The following is a 19,871-nucleotide window of genomic DNA, read 5'->3' on the forward strand; positions in this document are numbered from 1 at the left end:
TAATTATGAGATGATTTAAACTGCTACAAGGTGTTTAACAAGTGTTAATCTCTATCAATTGGCATCTTGCCACTGCCAAGTAAGAATCTCAATGCCACTTCTGAAAAGAATAAAAGGTGGAGTGAGATGATCTTGTCATCAAGGTGGGTATTATCACAATTGTTGCCCAATTCTGGCATACATCTTGCCACAGGCCAGATCTCTGAAACTCCGATAAGATTCTGCCTAGTACTTCTGCGTGAATAGTCAATCCATGTAACAAAATCCCTATTCTTCCAGTTTGCAATGTTATTATCTGCTCCTTAAGTGCTGATTGCATTTTCTTTCTTAAATTTGAGAAAATCATCAAGGAACCTCACCTTCAATTCACTTTATTTTTGCTTGTTTAAGTTTACATTTTTTGCATCCCTTTCGTCTCCTTTAACTAACTGTACTGACATAATTGTTGTATAGGCCAACTTTCGTCTATGTAATTTTATTTTATTCACCTGTGGGACATGGGCATTGCTGTCTGGGGCTAGCATTTATTTGCCCTTATAAAGGTGGTGGTGAGCTGCCTTCTTGAACCACTGCAGTCCACATGCTTCGGTAAACCCAAATTGGCAGGGAATTCCAGGATTTTGAGCCAGTGCCACTGAAGGAACAGTTATAGATTTCCAAGTCAGGATGGTGAGTGGACTGGAGGGGTATTTGTAGGTGGTGCCATTCCCATGTATCTGTGCCCTTGTCCTTCTAGATGGAACTGGTTGTGGGTTTGGAAGGTGCTGTCGAAGATGTCTTGCTTGCTTTCTGCAGTGAATGCTTTAAATGGTACAATGGTGATGGAGGGAGCAAATGTTTGTAATGTGGTGCCAGTCAAGTGGGCTGATTTATCCTGGAGGCTGTCAAGCTTCTTGAGTGAATTTGGAGCTGTACTCACCCAGGAAAGTGGGGAGTTTTACGTTACATTCCTGACTTGGGTCTTGTAGATGGTGGACAGGCTTTGGGAGGTCAGAAAGTGATTTTAAACTTCTGACCTGCTCTTGTGGCCACTATATTTATATGGCTAGTCCAATTCAGTTTCTGATCAATGGTGACCCTCAGGATGTTGGTGAATTAGTGATGGTACTGCTGCTGACTGTCAAGGGATGACAGTTAAATTCTCTCTTGTTCAAGATTGCATGGTATTTCTGTGGTGCGATTATTACTTACTTATTACTACGACATTTCAGCCAAAGTCTGGATATTGTCCAGGTCTTAATGCATATGGACACAGACTGTTTCAGTATCTGTGGAGATGTGAATGGCGTAGAACATTATACAATCGTCAGCGAACATCTCCAATTCTGATCATTGATGAAGCAGCTAAAGATGGCTGGCTGTCCATCTGGCATGGGATTCCAAGTGATAGTCAGTAGACTTATTCTGATGGTTTGGTTATGCTAATAAGTGGGTGGGGATTGACTGGTTTCTTTTGTGCTTGCTAGTATTAGCCCTGCTGCATTTTCCTGAAGTAAAGAATTGCTCTGATTTTCTGAGAATCAACTTCACTGCCCTGAATGGAAGCGAAATCAGGTGAAACACATGTTGAACAACTAATCCAGCGTAGCTAACTTTCTGCCATCAGTGGAAAGTTACTCCCCATCTACTTGGCACATCTTAACACTGGTTGCATAAGAGAAACTTCAACCACAGACTTTGACATACCGGTTATTTCAGACAGACAATCTGTTTAGTGTCAAAAATACAGGTAGTTTTATGATGAGGTCTTGAGCTCCCTAAATTCCTTTCCAAATTTCAGTTTGAAATTCCCTTGATTGCGTCATGAGCTTATTCAGTGAGTTGTTGAGCTTTCTAGATCAAAGTGGCCCAGTTTATATCTGCTTTTAGCGTCATAGAGATCTACAGCACAGAAAATAGCCTTTCGGCCTATCGAGTCTGCGCCAGTCAAAACCAAGCACCTAACTAGTTACTATTCTGGCTGCAGCATTTTGGCAAGTAACCAGAGGGACTCCACTCTCTGTGGTATTGCATTTTCAGCAGAGAACTCCTGACAGGTATGGCACTTGCATATTGTTTACTCAACTCTAGATGGCTCTCTGATGGAGGGAAGCACGTTATAATAATTACACTTTCCTTGTCATACTTGGATATTTCTTTTAAAAGAAGATTCTAGAGGGGCTGAAATTTTTTTAAAAAATGATAACAGTCCGGAGAGGAGAAAATCAAGAAAAAAGAATAAGCCCAATCATTGCATTTTAAGATGATTTTTAAGTAACATGAGCTGGACAAAATTTAGTGCAGCTTCTGCCATTCTGGTATTCACATGGTACAATAATTGATGAGTAGTCAATTTCCATCAATTTATTTACAATGGAGCCAGAAATTAAATGAGGAATACCACAATACAGGAGAGCTTTGGGAAACACAGATACCGGTCAGCTACTTCCTCCCAAGCAAACTATATTTACCACAAATCATAGCTCAAATAGCTCATATATTAGATCACAAGATCTTATTTTCTGAAAGGAATTAATCTAACTTGTGTATGAATGAATTAATAGTATATACTTTCACCATCTCTAGGAAATCTGTTGCTGGAAGGATCTCAACATTTTGAAGCCCAACAATGGTGAATTGAAGAGGAATTTAAAGAGTTTAAAGGGTATTTAAAGAACATGCCATAACCCAAAATAATAATAAATGACTAGACATCCTACATGATAACAAATACCCCACGTACAGAAAGTCTGCAGATCCTGACTAGCTTCATTAGTGATCTCTGGATGGAATGCAATCAACATTGCACGTGGGGGATAGGCAACAGGGAGTTTGTGGAATAGATTGACTACTTACTCAGAAATACTGGGTAAATCTTACAGGGATCTGAGAGATGTGGCTATGTGAAATGTGTAGCAGAATTGGGCAACAAGTGAGGCAAGACCATCTCACTCCATCTTTAACGCTTTTCACAAGCAGCTTGGAGATTCAGTGCAGAGATACCAATTGACAGCGATTAACACTTAGAATTATGGAATCCCTACAGTGTGGAAGCAAGCCATTTGGCCCATTGAATTCCCACTGACTCTCTGAACAGCATCCCACCTAGACTCATCCCCTATCCTATCCCCGTAACCTTGCATTTCCCATGGCTAATCCATCTAGCCGCTATATCCCTGCACAATATGGGCAATTTAGCATGGTCAATCCACCTAACCTGCACATCTTTGGACTGTGGGAGGAAACCAGAGCAACTGCAGGAAACCCACACAGACACAGGAAGAATGTGCAACCTCCAGGCAGTCACCCAAGGGTGGAATTGAACCGGGTCCCTGGCGCTGTGAGGCAGCAGTGTTAACGAATGAGCCACTGTGCCACCCTGAACCCAGGACCTCTCACATGCCTATAATGTACATGTCCCTAAGTGAGAATCATATGCCTAGGTACTTTAACCCACTTGTTAAACACCTTCTCAAAGGCAACTAGGGACAGGCAATAAATGCTGCAAGTGATGCTCATGTCCTATGAATGAATTAAAAGGAACAGAAGACACCTTATTGTTATTCAGACTCCCACCTTACAAACAAGCTAGCATTAGGAAAACGTGGCAAGGAAACTAAAGCACCTTGTGGATTCACCTTGCTGTTGGCTCTGAATGACATTCATTGGACACTGAGCTCCAACATCTCACAGTATGTGTCATGGGCACCAGCCACATGCACCTGATGTCCATGGATATTGGCATCTGACATTCCACACTGTAAGAACACTCATAGGCTGTTTACTTACAGTGCATTTCAATGCTAAAACTTGGGTTGCACTGGCAACTCTCATTGTAGTGCTGCTGCAAGGACACTGCATTCAGGGACATCCATCCAGCTCATGGACCGGACCAGGCTTTTCACTCAATGACTTGCTTTGACCCTACCTGGATGTGTGCAGCATCCTGCCTTGTCGTTTGTGCTTTACTCCTCAGCCTGAGATACAGGCTCACATTCCTCCTGTGCCATTTAATGTAGAGTTAAAGCCTGGCACAAAGAAAGGAACCTTGCCACAGTTACCAGCAGATCTCAGTAACAATAACAGGGTAAAGCCTTTGCTTAGGGGCCCTCAGCATAGTAACTCAAGGGCAGCAATATCAGTCCAGATCCTGCTCACAGTGGCAGAATTAATATCCTGGCTTTATAATGGGTGAAGAGCTGAATGAGAAGCAGAAAACCAGCCCTCTGCCCTACAGTGGGCTGTTTTCCTCATGGACCAGGTGAGAAGCCGGTATTATGGAAAACGAAAGCGGGTGGCACGGCCACTACTGTGGTGGAGTTGGGGAGGTTTCAGAGCGAGTGAGTAGGCAGCACAGAGGGCATGCAGGGTTGGTCATGTCAGGGGTTAGGTGGGTGACAGCAAGTGGGAGATGATATTGCAGGCATTAATGAGAATGGTAGAGCATAAACCTTGGCGGGAGATGAGTACAGTAAAAATGATAGAGGGAGTGAGAGGTATCAGAGAGATGACAATGGCATTAGCATTGGTGATGGAGAAGGACATTGATTTTCTTCTTAAAGCACTGGGCATCCCTCTGGACTGTAACTGGTTTAACCTGGGTGGCAACATCAGACCAGGCTGGCATAGTCTGGGATTGTACCGTCCACTGCTGGGCCTGGGAAAGAGCAAGTTCCACCCCATCCAGTGGGGTCTCCAGGACTCTGCACACAAAGCCAGGTGCTGATTTCTCCTAGTGTGCTATGTTCAGGACAAATGTCAGGAACGGTGCAGAGCACCTCCTAACTGACAATGCTTGTCTGGGTACATAACATCCATCTAAAGTTGATGTAGGCTAAAGAGATGCTGAGTTCTTACAGCAATGGCACATGCTAAGAGGGGCAGAAATTGGACATGACAGACACCATAGGGGCAGGGATAGGGGTAATTAATGAAGCAAGTTTGGTAAGCTATGGTGAGGAAATGAGCTAGACCTCATAGCAAGAACCCCTCCAAAACGAACTGACGCAACTCAATTGTAACCAAAACAAAAATAAGATTTAGCCAATTGTTTCAACATAGATCAATTTTGTATTTAACCACTTTCTGAAACATATTATCTGGTTCTACTATTCTGGACAAGGTGAATTCAAATATCATGTCACTGAGAGAAAAAAATCTTGAATGTTCAAATGAAATGAGTTCATACTTTTTTCTTCAGCGTATCTGGTATTGTGTTTTAAATTTGTGTCCCCTAGATTTAAACCATCATATTATCTAGAGTATAAAATGAGTATAGAGTTTAGAGAAATAGAGCACAGGCAATGTACAAAAATGAATCAATTCAGGTAGAAATGAAACACAAGTTAGATAAAACACAAACTACATACCTTTTAGGTCATCCTCATTCTGTTCTACATCTTTCTCTAAAGGAGGTAATGGTGGATAGTTCAAGTCCTCTTTAAATATTTCAACATGCTTTCCATCCAGAAATATATCAATCTGCAAAAAGAACATATTAATCAGTTATTAGAAAACGGTGTCTAAAAAAAAATCACAGGCTGAAGACACTTCAAGGTTGATCAGGTGAGTGTTACTCCCAAAAAGGAGGACTGCCCACAAGAAATGCAGGTCAAGAGAATGCAGGCTGGCAACCACCACTTATATTTTTGCAGTGCTTTTATAGCTGCATATTCAATGTGCAGCTGTAACACAGAAGCTAGATAATGATGCAAATACTCTTATGCTTTATTCAGACTGAAGAACAAGATCAAGTTGAGAGACTTAAAAATGCTACAATCCTTTCGAAATAACATCAATTAACTTCGCCAAGAGTTTCAATGTCAAAAAGTGAAGTGAGACATTTGGTTGACAGTGTATTGAATGGTAGCATTTTAAAGGCTGGCAAGAATAGAGTCCTGTGAATGCTTGTACACAAATCTTAGAAAATGGGAGGACAGTTTAACAGAACAGTTAATGAAGCAAACACAATCCTGAGGAAGGGTCACCAAACCCCAAGCATTAACTCTGATTTTTTCTTCACAGATGCTGCCAGACCTGCTGAGCTTTTCCAGCAACTTCTGTTTTTGTTGCAATCTTGAGTTTTATAAGTGGAGGCATATGTTACAGAAGTTAAGAAGCATTGCTAAATCTACAGAAATCACTAGTTTGGTTCTGATGGGAGTACTGCGTCCAATTCTAGGCATCACACTTTAGGAAGAGTAAATGCTTTGGAGTGGGTACAGAAGAGACTCACTAGAAAGGTTCCAACATGAGAGATTACAGTTATTGGAATAGATTGGAAAATCTGGGTGTGGTATCTCCTCAGAGCATGGAAGGTTAACAGGAACTTTGATAGAGGTGTTTAAAATCATAAAGGGTTTATTTGGAGTAAATAAAGATAAACTATTCCCAATAGGTGATAGGTCAATAACTGTAGGAAAGATTTAAGGAGATTGGCAAAAGAACCAGAGGCAACATGAGTAGAAACTCCCTCACCCAATGAGTGGTTAGGATTTGGAATGCACTGCTTGATAAGGTAATAGATTGAACAGCAGCTTTCAAAGGGAAATTGGATAAATAATTAAAGGAAGAAAAAAAACTGCACTGATATGAGGAAAGAGTGAATGAGTCTGACTGGGAAGACAAGGTAGAAGATAATGCAAATTTTTGAAGCGCTCAAGAACTATGAAACATAGATGACAATAAAACAAAAAAAACCGTTAATGGATAGCATAGTTAAACTTCCAAAAATAGTAATATTACTTCAAAAATAACATGCAACATTCTAGAATAAATTGACCAATTCTATTTTTAGGCAGAAGGCACAAAATCCAGTGTTAAGAACAAATTAGGAGTGAAACGCAAGCATGTGGGTCAAATATGGGGCAAGAAGAGGGGCACTAATTGGTTTGAAAAGTTCTGTGGATATCCTTAATGGACAATTTGAATATTTACTGGTAAATATAAAAGGGGCAGAGTTATTGCTTTGGATGCTAATCGACAAAACAGTTGCAAATTAATCCGAATTTGTGGCTGTTTTGCCAAGAGTTTTTGGTTTCAGGTTCCAGCTCAAAAATATTGGCATATCACCTAAATCTGCCAGAAACCAGCATAATGGCATTATTTTAAAATCTAATTTTTTAATAAACAATTTTACTTTTAACAAATTGCTTGACATATTTAACAGTGATACATTTTGATTAATACAGTCAAAAATAGATATATTACACAGAATAAGCTGTATCAATGCACCCTCTGTGGCTGACCCAATTTTAAATGACTGAAAATGAGTTTTAACAAATATACAAAACCGTTTGCTACTTTTATTGGACAACAGTAGTCAGTTTTAGTAATTCAAAGGTTGTGTATTCAAAGGCTTTTAACATGTTTCTGTTAGAGCTCTTATGCCCAGCTTAATTTATGAAGCTCTTTCAAAGGCCCACAGATGCGTTTAATTAACAGAAGTTAGCAATGCAATTAATATCTAGTGTTGTGGATGGAACCTGTTTCTATCCCAATGTTTTTTTTAAATAGGACAAGAGATTGTGGAAACGAAAGTTAAATTAAATGAAATCTGTACTTAAAAGCCTCCGAGCTTTTGCACCAGTTACACCAATACCGGTCAAATTGTGCCGAAATATCAAGTGCAGTCAAGAGGAATCCCAAGGCCAGGAATCAAAGCTTCAACTCACTACCTTCTGATTCATAGCGGAACATGCTGAATGCTTAAATAATCTAAAATTGCATATCGAATCAGAATTTATAGAAAAGAACCCCAAATTACACACACAATTCGCATAATGTCAATTTGCAGGGCAGATTTAATTTGGTAATGTCGACTGAACATGTTTTTCTATGCAGCTTTGGCATTTTAGAATGTAACACAATTACTATACCACAACGTTCTGTTTTGGATGTAAGAAGAAGAATGGCTTCAGTACAGGAGACCTACGAACAAATAAAAAGAACATTTAGAGTTGGTTTATGTCAATTTATGAAAGTATAATTTGTACAATGATTTAATTACAAAATAAATCTGCAGGAAGGTGCAGCATCGATGTTCAGTATTGAGACTGTGAAACCACTCAGAGCCCCTTCTCAGTCCAACTCTACTTCTTTCAATGCCCACCCTTAGAAAAGTACATATACAACTACAGTTTCAAAATCCCAATTTTCCAGCCTTTGGTGTTCCAATCATTACAACATCTATCAATTTTCTCACCTTTCAGGCTGTAGTTACCAATATAACAATTACTGTCTTTCACCCTGGTCATTCATCTTGGTACAATTCTCATCTTGTGTCCTTTAAAGCCAATGGCAGATATGAATGGATACGACAGACACCCGCACTCCATGACATCCACATCCATGTTACACTTTGTTAACATGTTGAATGTTAATTTGTTTTATAACATGTGTTAGTTAATTTGATCTTTCCAGGGAGGTAGGTTTGCAATACTGAATGATGCCAAAAGCGTGAGCTCAGTTCCTGCACTGGCTGAAGACTCTCCTTCTCCCCTAACCAACACCAGTCATCTCTCTCTAATGAGACAGCACTCTGTGGTCTGCTAAGACTATAGTGACTTTACCTTTATTTCCATGGGTCCTTTAGAAAGTACCAATACTCAGGGTACATGCACCAATAGTGTGCTAGATATGGTCGATATCCAGTAGGTAGCATATTTTAATTTAAAACAAGGCAAATTGCACATCTCCAATGGTGCACAATACTTACCACTTTGTGGATTTTGACAGCAGAGACCTAGACGATGTAAGTCTCTTCCTATTTGTTCTCTAGAAACAATCATCAGTTCGCATGCAACAAAAATAAGAAAGCAGAAAGCGAATGTTGAAGAACTCCACTTCAGAGATACACTCTAGGGTGCCTGGCACTTTTTCTAAAAGTGCACTTACTCTCATAGTTAAAAATAGGCCATTACTGCATTTACTGGGCATACAACCAGTTACCTATTCTGGAATTCAATTTTCAGACATCTTAAAATTTCAGAAGTGCACTCTTGCTTCAAAGAAGAGAGTTTAAGCTTAAAATCAATTACAGGTAGCATTCACAGAAATTCTGATCTGATGGAACTGTTTACTGCTGTATAGACAGTTGTTCTAAGATCCCAACAAGTATTAATATTCAAGTTGCATATATTTAGTAATTAATTTGATCTTTGAACTAATCATATTAATATATTTGTCAAGCTGACATACTTACACCTTGGGTCTTCCTCCAACAATTCCAGTTAGACCTGGTGCTGTACAAAACAAAATAAAATATTTGTATATAATTGAAATATTTAACTGGCGCTACTGAAAGCTTTCAGATTCACTTCTAGTAGATCTGTGTTAGGGTTTCAATTGTCTGAGAAAGAAGGGCAGGATGAGGAAGAAGAGGGATAAGGTGTAGAGGGGTTATACTAGGCAAAGGGGAGAGAACACCCAGTCAGCTCTGCTTGAAAATGCCAATGTGTGATTGTCTTGGCGTATGTGATAAAATAACAGCTTAAGAAAGACCATAGCAATCTTACTATTATAAAGCGAGATAAACAGTGAAAACACCAAGTCATCTAAAGTCTGTTCATTTTTAAATAAAATCCAATGATACTGAATGATCCTCCTCTTTGAATAATCAGGATAAGGTACACCACATATAAGAAGCGCTTAATTTTCCTAACTTGGGTTCATTCCAAACTGACATCCAGGACAGGGAGGATCTTGATCAACAGAATGTGAATGATGCCATTTGAGTAACTCCCCAGTGAAACCACCTTTCTAGGACAACATCCCAAACCCAGCGCACAAACCATCCATTGTGATTTTGGGTTTCTTTTACTTTCACGAATGATATAATTGTGACTCACATAAAGTCCTATAAAACAGTACAAACTATTCACCACAACATGCTAAACCATCAATGCCATGAAATACATAACAGCTTGAAATTGTGAGCTGTTTCATAAAGAAAGGCTGAATGCGTCAATGAAGTTTCAGAAGCTGGATCTTGAAGATAGTAATCTGAAATTATTCCCAGTTTCATATGGAGCAAGTTAGGGAGAAGCAGATCGAAAAATCAGTACATACTTATCCAGATTGTATGGATAGGTGGATCCAGATTTCTGGACCATCTGAAAGGATTCTGTATAGGGGAAAATCTCTAAAGCCAGGATAATTCAGGAACATTGTCCTCATAGAAAGGATAAATGAAAAGCTAGGGAAGAGGGTATCTTAGGCACAAGTTGGAGTGTTTAGACCAAATATAACAATGGGGAAAAGCAGTCCAGTTAGAATGGATGAATTTGATATTGTAGAGACAATACTTTGCTGTAATATCAGTCCAGCTTCTCCATACAGCATTGCCTCAAACTTATCAATTTTATTCCATATACTTCATCCAATTAAAAGTATGTTTATTACCTTACTCTCTTCAATATGTTGCTTTTAATTTCTTCTTTACTACATTTTTCTCTTTTTCTTTTCTGACAGCCTTTTGTTTCTCTCTAAACTCTTGTCCTGTCTCTTCCATCCCTCATGCTACATTAGTTTAAATACTCCCCAAAACACCCCAAGAGATTTCTCAGAGGGGACACTTAGTGCAGTCATATCGCAATGAAACTTATTGACCTATGTATAGCTCTTCTGCTCACAACTGACCTTATTGTGAACTATTAAGTCCTGGAGTATGAACCCTTACCTTCCAGGTCAGTTCTCCATCCATTTATTTACATTTCTATCTTACCAAGACTCATGACCCTCAGAGAGAAAAAAAGTCTAATCTTTGCTTTAAATGGACAACCCCTGCTTTTTAAACAGTGACCTTAGATTCTCCCATAGAGGAAACATTCTCTTCACATCTATCTTGTCAAGATCCCTCTGGATTTTGTACGTTTCAATTATTCTTCTAAACTCCAGTTGATACAAGCTTATTCTGTCCAAATTTTCCTCATAAGCGAACTCGCACATTCTAGGTATTATTCTAATGAAACCTCTCTGGACTAACTTCTCCTACTTTTTTGATGATATTTTTGCATTTTTTAAAATATTCTGTCAAATGTTTGACTTGTCACTTATCTTGTACAATTGTCTACTTTCTCTTTTAGTTAACACTATCTTTAACATTTCTAGTTATCGATGAATGGTGGGTCTGTCCTTAGAACGTTCTTATTCGTTGGAATGTATCTATTCTGAGTATTCTCAAATATCCTCTTAAATGTCTGCTACTGCATCTCTATTGACCTAACATTTAAGATAATTTGCTAATTCTACCTTCATGCCCTCAAATGGCACTTACTTAAATTTAAAATAATTGTTTCAGATCTGCTCTTCTATCCCTTGAATGGAATGTAAACCTCAATCATTTTACAGTCTCTGCTATCCAGGGCACCTTCACTATGAAATCATTAATTAATTCCATCTCATTGAATAACGTTAGGTCTATTATAGCCTGCTCCCTGGTTGGCTCCAAAATGTACTAGTGTAAGAAACTATCCCCAAAACATTCTACGAACTTCTCGTCTAGGCTATTTTTGTCCATCTGTCTTTTTCAGTTGACACATAGATTAAAATCTGCCATAATTCTCACCATGTCCTTCTGATAAGGTCTCATTATTTCTTCCTTTAAGCCAACACTATTATGTCGTCACAGGCATGTATTCCACTCTCACAAATAACTTCTTGCCTTCATTTTTTGGGTAGAAATTTTTTACCCAAAATGTTTGTACATCTTGGTTTCCTGAACTTAGATCTCTATTGTACTAATACTTTCATTAACTAGCTGAGCCATCCCTACAAGTTTCCTACTTTCCTTTCATTTCTTAATGTCCGATACTCTTCAAGACTCAAGTCCCAATTCATGTCAGCCTGCAGCATGTCTCTGTAATGGCTATTGATCATACTTATTTATTTCTATTTGCAATCTCACTTCATCCATTTTGTTTTGAATGATACCAGCATTCAAATACAGAGTCTTTAGTTTTATCCTTTTACCCTCTTTTGTAAATTCTAATCTTATTTGCTGGTTGACTCTTAGATTCGTACTGTATCTCCTCCTTTCATGGTCTGTTTATTATTTCCCATAACAAGAGCTTTCTCTTTGGCTTGATCCTACACTTCCATTTACCACTGTGGGTCCTCTTATTGCTACACTTGAATTCATATTTTCCTGTCACTGAATACTGGTCAACGCAGACAATCCAACCTTAAGAGGTGTGATTGCAGCTTGATACAAAGAATCTTGATAACTATCCCCCTGCCTGGTGTGTCACAGTGTCTGTAGTACATAGTCCAGTTTCCAGTTCAAAGTCTGAGCCGAAGCTGCTTGAACTTCAAACACATGCCATAAATGTGCTTGGTCTGGACTAATCTGGTTTCTGGAAATCCCACATGCTGCAATTGTAACATCTCACCTGTCCAATGTGTTCTAAAGATCTATTCATTATATTCAACATTATATTTAGCTATGTTTTTATATATTTTATGAACTTTACCACCAGCTGCTACACCATTTTGAACCTTCAAAAAGTATAAACATTCACTGCTTATCAAATACTCACGAATTAACCAGCTTCTTCCCCTGTAGTAGAGTAAGAATCAATTCCTGGAGGCTGAAAAAGTTTATGCAAAAATAAAAGAACACCTATTTCCCTCCTCTGCTTAAGTCCCTGAATCACTTAACTTTGGAATTCTATTCTAAGTCACGTCAAGTACTAAAGTCATGCTAAATTGGCCTATTTTATCTTCTCCGAAAACAAAAGGGCTATCTGACTCACTTGATGAGGATCCAGTTTCAGTTGGCACTTATTTAAACCGTTGTTTCACCAAAACCCTCGAAAAAATTTTAAGGCTGGCAACTACAGAATTTAAACTGTAGATTTCAGTTTAATGCCAACTACAACCCAAATTAAATTTGTAAAAAATAAAAAGTTAGACTTTCTTATCCAACAATTGCACACACTCAGGTATTGCTGGAAAGACCAGCATATTTACTGGCTTTCCCTAAATACCCTCAGGAAAATGGTGGGGATTGCAATCCACTTGGTGTAGATACATTCAAGTACTATTAGAGAGCAAATTTCAGGATTTTGACTCAGTAACACTGTTGACAATATCTGCCATAACTTTGCCGATGATAGAAGGTGGACTGATTAGACATTAACTGGCTAGACTGAATCTGTCTTGCTTTCAATGGCTAAACAAACCTGGCCAATTTTCCACTTTACCAAGTAGGTGTTAGCGTGATTTTACTGGAATAGTGGAACATGGCTAGTTCTGGAGCACAGCTCTTCAGTGCAACAACTGGACTGCTGGCAGGGACAAAGTCTTTGTTGACACTCAATACACTCAGCCAGTCTTGAAATCACAGAGAATGAGAAACAGAAGTGCAGAAACCGTGGTGCAGGAACATAGGATTTAGATGGTGTGGACCTCAGGAAAAGGCCGAGATGGATCATCCACTTAGCACTTTTGGCTGAAGATTGTTGTTAATGCTTCTGTCTTTTTTTTTGCATTGAGGCACCAGTATCTAGCATGGGATATTCATGAAGTTCCCTTCTCCCATTATTTGTTTCACTGTCAACCAGCATTCAGTTGGGTTTAAGAGGACTGTAGAACTTTGACCTGATTTGTTGGTTGTGGAATTTGTATAGTAGACCTCTGGTCCAGAAATGGCAGCTATGATTCAGGGCTTGGTACTGTTGATGGGCATTGAATTCTTTCACTTAGAGTCCATTCTGTTTCCTGTTGCCTTTAATCGTTTCTCCAAATGGTGTTAGACAGGAAGAAACACTAATTCAATAGTTGAGGAAGGGCAGCAAATGGTATCAGGCAGGTCTCCTGCTCATGTTTGACATGATACCATGACACCAAATTGGGTGCAGAGTCAATGCTGAGGACTTCCAGGGCCACACTTTCCTCACTGGATCTGGCCTGACAGTGGGACAGAACACACACAGGTGTGGTGCTGCTGGAGTCTGGTACATTGGCTGAAAGATACAATCGTGAGGGATTACATCAGGCTGTTGCTTGATTAGTTTGTGGGACAGCTCTCACAATTTTGGCTCAAGTCCTCAGATGGTAGTGAGGTTGTGGGGGCCTTTGTCATGAATGGTGCTAAAGTTAATGCTGAGTGTCACAATCCGATCAACTTAAAAGTAGTAGTTTGATGCATTTGAGTGGTTCTCTCAAGGAGCATTTAAGAGTCAACAACAAGGTTGTGGGCTTATATTAAAATGTGGACAGCAGATTTTCTTCCCTGAAGGCCATGAAGGAACCCAATAGGCTTCTACAAACATCTGGAATTACATTGGTTAACATTATTGAGACTAGCTCGTTGGTCCATAATTAATTAATTAATTGAATTTAAAACCCCAGCTCTTAGGCACAGTGGCAATGTTCCTATCTCTGGGCCAGGAAACTCAGTTTAAGATCCACCTGACTCCTGATGTGTGTAGGTAATAAAATCTCTGAACAGGTTAAATAGAAAATATCTACCCAGCTGACATGATGGAATTAATATCTATAGAACATTCCTAGTGTCCAGAAAAGAACCACTATTTCTCCTTCCAGCAACTCACCAAATCCTCTTTGGCAGCACACCCCAAACAATGATCTCTACCTCTTAACAAGACAAGAATAGCACCTAGATGGGAACACCATCATCTCCAAGTTCCCCTCCACATTACACACCATCCCAACTTGGTCATATATTATTCGAATAAAGTCCTGGAAGTCTGTGACAAACAGCACTTTTATTATACAAACTGCTCAAGAAGGTGGTTCACCACTTCCTTCTGAAGGATAACTAGGGACTGGAAATAAATGGCAGCCTTGCCAGCGATGTCCATTTCCACGAAATGAATTAATATAGAATTCCAAACTACAAATGATAATTAAAGGAAAGATCATCTTCAAGATTTGCCATCAACTCATTAGCCAGTCATTTAAAACAAATGTGTGGTGGGGTGAATGCTGGCTGTGGAAAGATTGTCTAATGGAGACACATTATCCCAGCAACAAAACTTTCAAGAAAATTTTAAAATGTTGCACAGAAGTCAAGGTAGGCTCAGCTACATTTTAACTCTCCTGTTCTTCCTCAAAGGCCATTTCAAGTGACCTTTGCCATGCTTTTCACTATTAATCCCGTTTGGATGCTGGATGCAAGAGCCACCTAAGAGCCCAGGGTTTATTAAATAGCAAAAGGGCAGGGAATTACAGGTTCAAAGATAAAATGTGAGCATTTACACAAAATATTGACAGCAGCTGTGAGGCTAAGCAACTGAAGTCTGTTATGTCACAAAGATAGTAAGAATTGCAGATGCTGGAGTCAGAGATAGCACAGTGTGGAGCTGGAGGAACACAGCAGGCCAGGCAGCTCAGAAGAGCAGGAAAGTTGATGTTTCAGTCTTCTGAAGAAGGGTCCTGACCTGAAACGTCAACTTTCTTGCTCATCTGACGCTGCCCAGCCTGCTGTGTTCCTCCAGCTCCATACTGTGTTATCTTTGTTATGTCACAACTTTGGTTTCGGTGCAATAAAATGGGAGTGTACCACAAATATTTCGGGAGGCAAAATATGGCTATTTGATTGCCTGGGACACAATGCCAGAGGAGGTGGTGGAAGCAGACACAACAGCACCATTGAAGAAAAACCTGGATGAGTATATGAATTGGAAAAGAATAGAGGGATATGGATCCTGTAAGTGAAGCCAATTTTAGTACGGAAGGGCAAAATGTGTTAGCGCAGGCTTGGAGGGCTGAAGGTCCTGTTCGTGCTGTATTGTTCTTTGCTCTTTGTTCAGTAGCAGGCAAAATATTCTCCTTTCGGAGATGCTACCAACTCAAAGCAGACTGGAAAATCCAGGCTGACTGTTTCCATTGGACAGTTAGCGGACAGTTGAATAGATTAATTCAGTGCTACAATTTTTGACACAATAAAAAGATCCAATAAGTTCCAACAACCTATATGCCTGCATGTCCTTTTTCAAACAAGGGCTTGTAAATAGAGCAAACAAAATCAGTGGTCTAAATTCCCACTTTGGTCAGATCCAGTATTTCTCAACATAGATCTCCTGCTAACCAAAGTATGAAAAGATCCTAATTCTTTGCCCCTCATCATTTATATGTCCAAGTGCCCTATAACCTTCTTCTTGTTTATTCTTTTGCTGCGTGGCCAGTGTCCTGTATTCAGGATGCTTTGTCTCCAAAGAACTGAACACAAAACATCGGTGATTTGTTTTTTTGGATACTTTTGTCTAGCAATTGAAGAAATATTTGCTGTGTGTTCTATGTTTACAATTGACAATCTGATTTCATTGTGTAGACAAGTTGGTCATTAAAAAGAAAAAAAAGGTCATGTTTAGTGTCAACCAACAGTCACTATACTGTAATCTGGCAGGCATTCTAGAGTCACACAACATGTGTGAGACATTTTAAGGAGATACAAGCTTCTAAATACTTCAAGAACACTTTCAGGATTCAATTAAGTCTTGTCAGTACCAGTGACTAAGCCACTTCCCAGCGCAATCTGAGTGGAATCAGCTCAACTCCACAAAGAAGCAGGGAATTTAAAACCACATATTTTGCTCATGGTTTCAGGAAAAAATTATGCTGCTCTGTGATTTAATTTACCTGAAATAGGCCCTTTTCACAGAACTGGCCCCACCCTTAGGGCAAAACCATAAAATTCATGCCATTGCACTGATTTGGGCAAGCTCTTCAAATTATGTTCATTCTCTTAGTGCATAGTTAGGCACTAAGTTATAGAATATAAAACATATTCAATTTGCTAAGAAACTGACTCGTGTACTATTAATGGTTCAGCGACTTTTAAAACAAGTTACTCATAAGTTGTGGACTTTTGAGTTCTTAGTGTGGTTGTTTTCATTAAACAGCATCACGTTGTCTTTCTTAAATAAATCAAGGACTTTTTATTAATGAAGATAAAACAATTGTATTCTATTACCAAGTGTGTTACTTTATGAAACTTCTTAAATTTGTGAATATGTAAATGAATTTTAGCAGGATCTTAAAACATAAACAACTCAGTTTCAGGTGTGTATTGAGCAACATTTCCATTTTGCCCAAAGTTGAAATCTTATGACAAAGTGGAATATCTTAAATTCCCAACTTTGCTCTCTCTCTCTCTCCTGTAGCAGTGACTTATCCAATGTACAGTTCACAATGGAACTCAAGCTATCCAAACCCTTGCTACCTTGCCATTTTATCTGTGACTTCAGAAAACAAGCATATCAACCATGACATGGAGAGATAAGGAAACTCAGAATGCACAACATATCCTTAAATGAGATCCATACATTTGCATTTTCAAGCAAGAACCACTGGATAATGGTCAGCAGATGAAACCTTAATTAGTATTTTTTTCGTAACCTGGAGACACTAAGACCAATTATCTGTCACAAATGTCACGAATTCCCAGGGTCTGTGGTATCCCAGTGTCAATAATCACACAGGAAACACAATAGAGGACAATATAGATTGTATTTCTCTCACTTCCAAATCTATCACTTTCTGAACAAAGTGGCATGTACTGTGAACAATTCCATGGGTGCCCTCTGGCTAATCAGTATGTTCAGCTACTGTTTGCACACATTTATCTGGAGTTAGCACAGGATAAACTAGATCCAGAATAATTGCAGAATATTTTGAACTCTTGCAAACTGTAAAGAACTATTTACAAGTACAAATTAATTTTAATTTTTTATCCATGTAAAAATGAAATATTCTGTCAAGTGACCCCAACATTCAAGTTCACAGGTGTAAACAGGTTTTAAAAGGTGTCTGTCATTTACAAACAAGGAACAAGAGTAGGCCACTTAGCCCTTCAAGCCTGCTCCACAACTCAGTAAGATCACGGCTGATCTGTTAAAATTCAATTCTACATTCCAGCATATCCCAATAAACTTTTATCCCCTTGGTATCAAGAATCCATCTACCTCTGCCTTAAAAATATTTAAAGATTCTGCAATCACTGGCTTTTGAGGAAGGGCATTCACACCCCTCCGAGATAAAAAAAATTGTTTCTTCATCCTCTGTCTTAAATGGATGACTCCTTATTTTTAAACTGTGATCCCATTATGAATGTTTATCATTAATAAGCACTATTTTATTGCATCTTCCCTCTTGACTGAAGAGGGTGTTTGCTTGCTAAGGTACAGTTTCACAGGAATCACGTGACTTCTGCCACCTTTCCTAATTGCTTTTAGGCATATTTCAATTTTCACCATAAGAGTAATTGTGAGCAGGCTATTCAACCTAAAACCCATCACAGGAGTGCCTAGTCTTATCCTTACCAGTGTTAACCCACGACCACCTTCAACATGATTTGTGGAATCGCAGTAGGAATCCTGGCTGATTTCCTCTCTGTAACCTAGGACACCAGGGCCAAGCATGCACTTAGCAGTAGTCAGTTTCAAGACTGCAATGCTCCCTCAACACCAGCAATTGTTCTGAAAAGTATAAACAAAATGTTTCTAGAAAAATCTTCCTGTAAATATTTGCAATCAGTAAATTGCAAGCAGGGCTTTAAGCCAATTAATTTATATTCAGATAAGCTCAGTGGAAGACAAATGTCTTTTATTAGCACTGTGTGGGTAAAAGACTGCAATTGTGGAATTATCTTGCCCAGGTTTATTTATTTTTTTATTGAAATTAAACCAGATTATTTTTGTCTGTTTCAAGAAATGAATTCTGACAAAGATTTCTTTTTAAAATCTACCTTGCAATTACGATATAATTAAAATAAAAAGCACTGGTCATGGGACATTGAATGCTTTGGTTTCAATCTAATTTAAAACCTATGGGGGTGTATTGAATTTCAGTGGGAGCGAGGGGAAATTTCTTAACAGGATTGTATGTAGGTAACCAAAACTTTTCAAACCGTGCTGCTGAGAAAGACAACTGCTGTTTATCTGATCTGGAGGGCATACTGCATTCACATACTTAAAGGGAACACCAACGCTTCAGGATCACCAAGCATGCACAGGAATACTACTGAAATTTAACCAGCTAAAACCATACAGCCTATCAGCATGGAGCGTTTATAAACTCTGGTTAGGGCAGAGAATTGCAAGCAATTAAGAAGAATCACAATTCCACCAGCAGTTCTGCAGTTTCAAGGTGCGTTACTGAGTCAGACCAATGGGTCAATTTGCATAGAGCCCTGGGGTACTACAAACCTGCTAGATACTGTTAGCATACCCTGTAGGATTGGCTTGATTCCAATTCTCCTTCACTTGGTATGACTTCTTGGAACAAGCTCAGGCTCAGAGCTTCCACTTATTTGTCCTTAAAGAAAGACCATGAGATAGTTGATAAAATGAGTTGCAGTTACTTTATTACTGCGAGAATATCTAGGTCTTGGAGACAGTGCAGGAAAAGGAACCAACTGACTAGGAAGTAGTTTAAGATATTCAAGGGATGAGGAAGTGAAAACCTTCAGATAACTTACTCAAAAGAGAAGTTACAGTGGAGACACTAATTAAATACAGTCATAAAGTTATACAGTACGGAAACAGACTCTTTGGTCCAACTCGTCCACGCCAACCAGAAATCCCAATCTGACCTAGTCCCATTTGCCAGCATTTGGCCCATATTCCCCTAAACCCGTCCGATTTATATACCCACCCAGATGCCTTTTAAATGTTGTAACTGAACCTGCCTCCACCACCTCCTCCAGCAGCTTGTTCCATAAAAGGATCACCCTCTGTGTGAAAAAGTTGCCCCTTACGTCCTTTTTAAATCTTTCCCTCCGCACCTTAAACCTATACTCTCCAATTTTGGACTCCCCCACCCAAGGGAAATGATCCTGTCTATTCACCCCAACCATGCCCCTCACGATTTTACAAACCTCTTTAAGGTCACCCCTCAGCCTCTGGTGTTCCAGGGAAAAAAGCCCA

General features: G+C 39.1%; 1 protein-coding gene across 1 annotated transcript in view; it reads right to left on the reverse strand.

Annotated features, from left to right (window-relative positions):
• Nucleotides 1-19,871, reverse strand: part of lratb.1 (lecithin retinol acyltransferase b, tandem duplicate 1) — a 143,515-nt gene that overhangs the window by 22,586 nt on the left and 101,058 nt on the right. Inside the window, exons 14-16 of the mRNA XM_048595805.1 lie at nt 9,182-9,221; nt 7,857-7,908; nt 5,349-5,460 (exon numbers count right to left, since the gene is read on the reverse strand). Coding sequence (XP_048451762.1) covers nt 5,349-5,460; nt 7,857-7,908; nt 9,182-9,221 — 204 coding nt within the window. The remainder of the gene's footprint in view (nt 1-5,348; nt 5,461-7,856; nt 7,909-9,181; nt 9,222-19,871) is intronic.

The sequence above is a fragment of the Rhincodon typus genome, chromosome 1 (assembly GCF_021869965.1).
Source record: "Rhincodon typus isolate 14 chromosome 1, sRhiTyp1.1, whole genome shotgun sequence".
NCBI lineage: Eukaryota > Metazoa > Chordata > Chondrichthyes > Orectolobiformes > Rhincodontidae > Rhincodon > Rhincodon typus.